Consider the following 8,984-nt stretch of genomic DNA (forward strand, 5'->3'; position numbering starts at 1 on the left):
AAAAAGTACTAACCGTCCAACTGGGTGAAATGTCCGGTTGACAGGTTGGTAATAGACGGGTTATTCGTATAAATATACAAGCAAATCTCGTCATTATGTTAAGCGACAAAGTGGGACCTTTGACTAGACTTCGACACAATTAGTTTTAATAAGCACTGGTACCTAAGATTTCATTGAAGTTTGTCGTTTAAAATAACACTTGCACTGCGTGGGCTAAAATCTCTGCAGACTTTTCTTGGTCTTAGAGTCGGGTGTTCATCAGTTAGCCACTAGTACACAAATAGCCAAGCGAATACCTATCTGGCGAACGCGACGTTGCCGCTTGGTGCAACCAAGGGCATTAGATACCTAAGCACCTGCCTGCCCTACTCTCCAGTTAACAGCTCCGTCTACGGACGAGTGAGATAAGAATTTCAATATTTTGCAAAACTTTTTGGGAAATCAAGGTAAGAATTTTTTCGCGTCATGCCTTTTTGTTAAGTTATAGTAGAATCTTAATATTTTAACTGCTTAGATGTGTTCTTCAAGTCTCTTTTGACGTATGTATTATGTATCTTAAACTGATAGTTGTTTAAAAGTCAGATTCGCGTCGGGAGGGGGGTATCGATCATTTAACCAAAATCTGATGTCGAACATCTAGCCATGGCTCGTCATATTAAAAACGAATATAAATGTTATTTTTGATGAAAAATATATGCTGCAATCATAGAAAACTTATACAAATAAATATGGAAACTGGTTACAAAAAATAAACAGATGTTACTACCATGATAATTACATAGTAATTCGACTTATCATATGTTAGAAACCCGGAATTTTTGTAATTAATCACCATGATACAAAATGTTGATTTTTGAGGATAATATATGAGTAAAAATATTTTCTTTTATTAATTTTTTAGTATTATAAATCTTTGTTATTAATGAAAACTGCGTTCTTAAATTTGTGGGGCTTATTATTTTTAAATAATTAATAACATTTAAATTAGTGATTAAATGTGTACAACTTGGTTAACTCTAGAACACTCCCCTCATTAATACTGTCCTATAGGGTGGACACTATTAGCCAAATTCCATTTTTTCTAAAAGCTCAATATGTAAAACCTATAAGGAAAAATAAAATTTCTTGAATGCCAATTTGTAGCCAATTAAATAGTCTATCGATTAATGTTCGTAATAATTTATTTTTATCGAAATTTTGCGAGATATGTCCGCTCGAAAAAAGGGTGGTTAACTGATGAACAACTCACCCTACTCTACTATACCTAACTATAGACTTACCTCAAGGCCCCTGTACACAATGGGCCAGTCAGGGGGACGCATTTATGCGTTAGAGGGAGCCAGTGATATTGCTATCTCATTCTACCGCATGGCTGCGTCCCTTGGACTGGCCGGCGCTGGCCCATTGTGTACAGGGGCCTTCAGAAATTCCCGGTAAGCTTCTTTTAATAATAATCTGCTACTTTACAAAATGGAAAAGTAACAGAGAAATCATGTGATCTTTTTGAAATAAAATGCTTTATAATTATAACTATAGGATTCGTTTTATCGTCAGGAATATATTATAATTTATTTTCGTAACGCTGCGCTATGTTGGACTTTCTTTAATGTACAATTCGGACCGCCGCCGAAGTCACTGTGACAGCTGACAGTTATTTTGACATTGTCAGTGACAGTTATCAACAAGGAGCGAATCCGGATTTTATTGTATTAGTCATCGTTTAGATTTGTTTTGCAATACTTTGATATCATATAAATCCCACCTTATATTGACCTGTCGTTATCCATTATAATACTATGAATTTCTTCAGGAAAGAGCCCACTGTTAAAGGTATGTATTACTTTAACAACCAATTGGTTTGCTATGAGTAAGGTTCTCCCAAAGTTTATCCATTATCTACAAAGTGTATTTGTGACGTCCCACGGCAAAAGGTACCTTACGGCGGCTGGCGCTTACGTCGCATAGCGCCGCAATAATATTGGAGCGGCGTTAATAATAGCGTAAGCGCCAACCGCCATAAGGTACCTTTACCGTGGGACGTCACATTTGTTCAACAGTTGAGTCACAATAATCTTCCTCATTTACAGAACAGCAGAGACAGAATGACCGGGAACTGCGCAAAGCTACCAGAGAGCTCGATAGGGATAAGGCCACGCTAGAGAGAGAAGAAAAGAAACTGGTAATTATTGTCTTTAATTTACGCCAGGAACTAGAGCTAGGACAAAAACCCACAGCCTTAGGGACATGTTATTGGAATACTGGCTCAAGATTTATTGATAAACACTTCACTCGTCACTAGACAGTTTTTTAACATCTTCTCAATAATTGGTTCCTTAAGGCTGAGTGTTTTAACCATCAGGGGTACTATCCTCTACCATTCCCATCTTCATTGAGGTGGTTTAACTGCCCATATTCATGGTATTACTACAATACAATATGTTTAATGTAGGTAATTGTTATTGTGTATGCTTATTAACATTTTCTTGTTATTACTTAATTCATAGAAATACTTCTTATAATGGTTAATTGTAATTGCTACCATATTTGAATGTTATTTTGTCAACATGTTTGATAGATTGGTGAAATTAAAATGAATTAAATAGGAACCGCACAGCAAAATAATAGTTATCAATAGTTTAAAAAAAATCACTAAATATTTCATAACCAATTTACAGGAAATGGAAATCAAAAAAATGGCAAAAGAAGGAAACAATGAAGGTTGTAAAATATTAGCAAGGCAGTTGGTTCAGCTGCGGAAACAGAAGACAAGAATATATGCGGCTAACAGCAAGGTAACTTGAGTTGTGAAATATTACAAGGTTATTACTTCACACTTGAATGCTAATTTGATAAGTGACTCATCATTTTTATGTACTTGGATTTGAGTGTATTTTTTGATGAATATTAACATTGCTTTAAGATAAGGTAAAATATTTCAGAATACTGGAAGGTAAACTATGGCTATGCATTTTTAAATAAATTAAAAAAAAAGAGACGGAAGTATTGCTTATATCAATTTTTCACTTTTCCAAACAATCAAACCTTATGGAAAAAATTACGCATCTGGCAGGATTTAAACCCACGACCTTTGCAATCAAATATTCATTGTCATGAATCATCAATTCATCATATTACAAATATCATTAAATTTATTTTCTAGATTGCCAATGTCCAAATGACTAACAAGACCATGGGTGCCAACATAGCCATAGCAGGGGCCATGGGTACCACAGCCAAGACCATGGGCAGCATAAATAAGGTCATGAACCCGCACCAGATTGCCAAGGACATGGAAGGATTTAAACAGGCAAATGCTAGGCTGGATATGACTGATGAAATGAGTAAGTTCATTATATATGTATTTAAATACCATCTTAGTGGCAAACAAGTCTACGACCGGCTGTTAGGGCTGATGACAAGTGATCTTAGACTAGATGTCTGCAGCTTCAGGATATATTTCTGTTTTGAAATACTCAAGTAAAAGTATTCCCAAAAAAATCTGGTCAGGTAGTTTATTCCACAACTGGACTGTTTGTGGAAGGAAATGATTTATTTTGCTTCTATAACATACAAGTATGTAGGTAATATTCACATTATATATTCTTAGTATACTCTAGACATGAATGAATTGCTTGATAAAGCTAGTTTAGCAATAATTAATAATTTTAGCAATATTGAGGATTTTTTCTAGTGACTTCATCGGTTCAAATCCTGATTTTTTGACTTTTGCCTGATGGAAAAAAATCAAGAACATAAGGTCTAAAACCCAATTTAAAAATTGTTACTATTTATGCATAAAGCTTAAAATATAGAAATACACACCCATCTCGCTCACGCTTACGCTCAGTGAGAACTACGGGGCCTTAATGAATCTAGTCAATCAAGAAGAATTTGTACTAATAAATACATATTTGTTTATTTTTAGTCAATGACACACTAGACGACATAATGGACGAGTCCGGAGATGAAGAGGAGACTGAGGGCGTAGTCAACAAGGTCCTTGACGAAATAGGCATCGAGATCAGTGGAAAGGTACGTTGATGATGGGAACCCACACTAAGGGCCTCCCCACACTAGCATCTCCCGAGCGTCGGCGTCTATTCAACTCTATGGCTGCTGCTTGACGGAACGTTGGCGCAACGGTATCGTCTTGGGTCGTCCCATTCGTTTTTCGTCAAGTTCTTAAATTAGTCCTATTCTGCTTTCGTCACTCATTCTACATTCGTCACAATCGTCGGCGGCTTTAAATGTAGAATGAGTGACGAAAGCAGAATAGGACTAATTTAAGAACTTGACGAAAAACCGATGGGACGACCTAAGACGATACCGGCGCAACTGCGCAGCGTCGCCTTTTTATAGCGCTAACTAGACACCGACGTTCAATTGACACTAGTGTCTCTAAGGCTAAGGAGGGTGTTATGATTATGATAATTTAACTTATTTTGAGGCCGCATAAAACAACCGAAACGAAAAAGTTTTGCATAAACGAAAGTTGTATTCGGAAAATTTATGAGTCCCTTTTCCCAATACTGCAATCAAATTTGAACCTTAAACAAACATGCTGTATTCGAATGAAACAACTAAAAATGTAGTTAAATTAATAATTGTCTTCAGTAAAGAATTTTGATTGTTGGAGACAGTAATTACATATGTATACCTAAGCTTAACATTGACGAATGCGCGTTGCTTTTTAATTTAGGTCAGTGGTCAGTCTAGAAGTAATTTAACCTATTTAAACGACACAACTAGTGCTTGCTTATTTAAATTCATATTTTTAACCAGCAATAATCAACCCACTGCGACCTATCGCAAGCAGAAAGTGGCGTTAAGTGCAACTAACTCTAAAAATAATAATAGAACAATGCGATCTGATATTCCACTCCAGTTAGTAGGTATGATGAAATTTCGTTTTTAGATATTGATTTATGTAATTCCAGAGTTCCAAGTGTTTTACAAATTGAATTCAGAACTAAAGAGATGGTCTGAGTATTTTAGCTTTATAAATGAACAGCTTTATAAATAAGGTTTGTCAGCGAGCCATGGAACGTAGTATTCTGAGCGTGAAATTAACCGATCGCATTAAAAATACAATACTACGTTCCAAAACTGGAATAACTGATGTAGCTGTAACTGCCGCCAAGCTCAAATGGGATTGGGCAGGACACGTCAGCCGTATGCCGGATGACCTGTGGGCCAAAACAGCCACCCGTTGGGTCGCACAAATTGTAAGGCGTCACGGTAGACCTCGTCGGAGGTGGCGGGAGAGACTGGTGGGAGACTTCTGAGGATAGGGATACGTGGAAGAATAAGAGGGGCCCTTGCCCAACAGTGGGACAATATGCGCTCATCATAATAAATACATAATAATAAATAAATGAAATCGCAGTGTCTCAAGACGAAAGTCTTCGACCAGTGTGTGTTGCCAGTGATGACATATGGAACTGAAACGTGGCCGCTTACTGTGTGCCTCATAAGAAGGCTCAAAGTCACCCAAAGGGCAATGGAAAGGGCTATGCTTGGAGTCTCTCTGCGTGATCGCATCAGAAATGAGGCCATCCGCAGCAGAACCAAAGTAACCGATGTAGCCCTCCGAATCGCTAAACTTAAGTGGCAGTGGGCGGGGCACATTGCCCGTAGAACCGATGGCCGTTGGGGCGGAAAGGTTCTCGAGTGGCGACCACGTACCGGAAGGCGCAGCGTGGGTAGGTCGCAGGAGTCCGCTGGATGCGGGTGGCGCAAGACCGGTCATTGTGGCACTCTTTGGGGGAGGCCTATGTCCAGCAGTGGACGTCCTTTGGCTGATATGATGATGATGATGATGATGATGATGATGATGAAATAAATGAACAGGGAAAAAAATGTCATTGTGATGGCATAGAATACAAAATGTAGAGACGAATTCTCTCTAGCCAAGATTTTTTTCGTAATTATATAATTATCTAAGAAGTTTGTAAAGCCGACCACTGACTAACAGTCCGCCGGACGATATCGGCCGGTCAGTTATTCGGAGCTGTCAAATTTTTGTTCTAACTGACAGGCCGATATCGTCCGGCGGCCTGTTAGTCAGTGGTCACCTTAAGAAATAAGTAAATGTTATATCAACGGTTTTTCATTGGCGCAGGTATTCATGACTTGGTCTGTTATTCAAGTTCTCAGTTTCTTTGCTCCAAATAACTGCATTTGGGTCGGATATTATAAGAAGGTTACTATTGTCTGATTATAATTATTTTGACTAATTGGATTACTTTATTATGATTTAAACGGAAAAGCTTGCTTCCAGACCTTATTAATAAGATAAACAAGTAACAAAATACTTGATATCAAAAATACTTAATTAAAACGTCCTAAATATTGTATGTTTAATGTATATTGTGCATGTACTTTCTAAAATCAAATGCCGTTTTTTTTTCATAATTTATTAACAAATATACCTACGAAATACGCGCGAGCCATGGCGATCATTATAGTATGAATGATCTCAAATGTTTTTTCGGGTTCGGGTGCTAATCCGTTAAATTAAACAAAAGCCTTTGTTTCTTTTAAGAGCGGTCTTCAACACGTGCCAAAGCAAGCATGTTGTATAAAAAGCAACTATCGTGATAGTATTAAGGTTCAAATTCAGAGAACAATCAGGGTGGTCTTGTTTTTGGAAATAGAAAAACGTGTTATCTCCGAATGTGCTGTTTCATGAATTTGAACCATATAATTAGAATGGTGAATTTGCTTTTAAACGGACTTGTTTCCATTACTTATGTCGGGGCTATTAGCAGTAAGCAGTGTAACCACTGCATAAATGAAACAATACCTTTTGTTTAACAGATTATTGTCCGAGCCCGAAAAAATCACATGAGATAATCCATACTATACTGTGCGCTTAAATATTTACAATATACATGTAGAACTCTATGACTCATTTCGGCCAATCAACCTAATCGAATTGGGATCCGAGGAGTTATTCATATGATTTGACCACAAGTTCTTATAAAATGTTTTTTTTTTCCAGATGGCAAACGCCCCATCGGTGAACCGCGGCAAGCTAGGCGAGACCACGGCCGACAAAGACATTATGGCACAGCTCGCCAAACTCAAGTCCTAGGGCGGACTTTATTGGCCCTATTGAAGGAGATTACTTCACGATTCATCACCTTCTTGTTTCTCAAGTTATCGTTCTCATCGGAAATCCAAGTTTCGTCTATTTACCTCTCTGTCTTTGCAAGATTGGGCGACAAAGAAAGAAATAGACAAAGCTTTGGATTTCGATGTCCTGGTATGCGGCCTAATTTTAGCCGATTAACTCAATGAAATCCTGAATTAAAGTGAGAAAAAGTTGTAATTCAAACAACGCTGAAACGTACGACAGCCGAGAGGTTACTGTTTCACTGGATTTTTCTTTCTTCGGTATTTTTCAGTAACAAAAATAAACAATTGAAAGAACGTTTGGGTTCGCTTATGAAACCCGGGCAACAAGAATCTAAGTATATTGGGAACTAACCTTTAAGAGCTGAAGCCGAACAAAATATTTATTAAACAAATTCAATTATACGGCTAAAATGTATGCCACTGATTTTGCATGGTTCTGTTTCCTATGCTAAATCTACCGTCGAGGTAGAGCTTTCTTTTTTAGACAAGTGTAAGGGATTCTCTTTTTACGTTGACAAAAATAGTATCGAACCTCTTAATCATAACCTAATAATCAGGTATGGTTTTATCCAAATAACATCAAAAATAAAACTATAATTTTATGGAACAAGTAGTAATCTGCCCTCCAAAGCCGAATAGCGCTATTTATATCTCAATAACAAATGATTTTGAAAATGGAATTATCAACTATAAAAAAAAAAGTATAAGTTAGCAATGAATTTTCTTTAGAGATCGTGCTATTTGGATTAGTAGGGGCAGTTATGTTTTGTCTCGATGTCTTCGAGTTACACGAATAGGTATTAACAGAACTGCTGTTGTTTTTATAAAATATTTAAGTGGCTAAAAATTTGCAAAGTTGCATAACAAAATGGCTATATGAAAAAATATATTCAAATAATTAAATATATGCATCCATGTGCTAGCCTTTTGTTTATATAAACCTAAAGTTTGTGACGATGGTTTAATATAATAGCTTTTAAAATATTTCTAATCTTGATGGCACCGAGTATTGGGATGGTTATTGTTTTACTTTTAATTTATATTTGTTATCAATCATTACGTTAGTAATACATATGAGCTGATTATCCGATTTTGGCTACAGCGTCTTTGTGTTCTGATATAGGCATCTTGGTTCTAACTGCTACACAAAAATACCTACTTCCTTGAACAATCATTGTACATACTTTTAATTGGTTTACTATACCTATGTATTTCTACAATAATATTACCGTTAATCCCTGGGTCTAATATATCTGCATATTCGGTCGTGATAGTTTAAATGCCAATTATATTTTAATAACCTACCGTAAGATAAAAAATATCTATCTATAATTCTATAATTTATCTCATCTATGTTAGTGAAATTAGCTTATTATTTACGCACTTTTCCATCCATTGGTTAATTTAAATATTGTAAATACCTAATGTACCTACAAATGTAAAAATAATCTGTGATATTTTTGTATTACATGGTACTTACACGAACATTATGTATTGCGTATTTATTTCTTTGTGTTTAAACGATACCTTGAGTATACACTTACATAAGATATATGTATTATAAATATACTATACACATTTACACAGGAATGTTTAATCCAAATGGGGCAGTGGGGCAATGGGGGATAAAACTTGCTTTCATAAGTATAAAGTGTCATTATATGGAACTTGCTAACTATGTTAACAAAAGCTTTATTTTTTGATAGGTAACAGATGTGAAGATTGCGGATAGTTTTCAAATAGTTGTAAATGTTCTCAAAAATTTGTAACGTCTATTTTGGAAACGGAAAGTTTCAGTCTCCATACAAAAATATGAGACGGCTCCGAAATGGGGTTGGCCGGTG

The 8,984-nt window shown here is 36.3% G+C and overlaps 1 protein-coding gene across 1 annotated transcript; it reads left to right on the forward strand.

Annotated features, from left to right (window-relative positions):
* The first annotated feature begins 1,681 nt into the window (after window positions 1-1,681).
* On the forward strand, window positions 1,682-8,625 carry LOC134795988 (charged multivesicular body protein 2b-B). Its single transcript, XM_063767885.1, has 6 exons — window positions 1,682-1,830; window positions 2,088-2,179; window positions 2,676-2,792; window positions 3,161-3,341; window positions 3,926-4,032; window positions 7,004-8,625. Exons 1-6 carry the CDS (start codon window positions 1,797-1,799, stop codon window positions 7,094-7,096), a joined length of 624 nt encoding a protein of 207 aa, XP_063623955.1. The 5' UTR covers window positions 1,682-1,796; the 3' UTR covers window positions 7,097-8,625.
* The last annotated feature ends 359 nt before the right edge of the window (window positions 8,626-8,984 follow it).

The sequence above is a fragment of the Cydia splendana genome, chromosome 13 (assembly GCF_910591565.1).
Source record: "Cydia splendana chromosome 13, ilCydSple1.2, whole genome shotgun sequence".
Lineage (NCBI taxonomy): Eukaryota > Metazoa > Arthropoda > Insecta > Lepidoptera > Tortricidae > Cydia > Cydia splendana.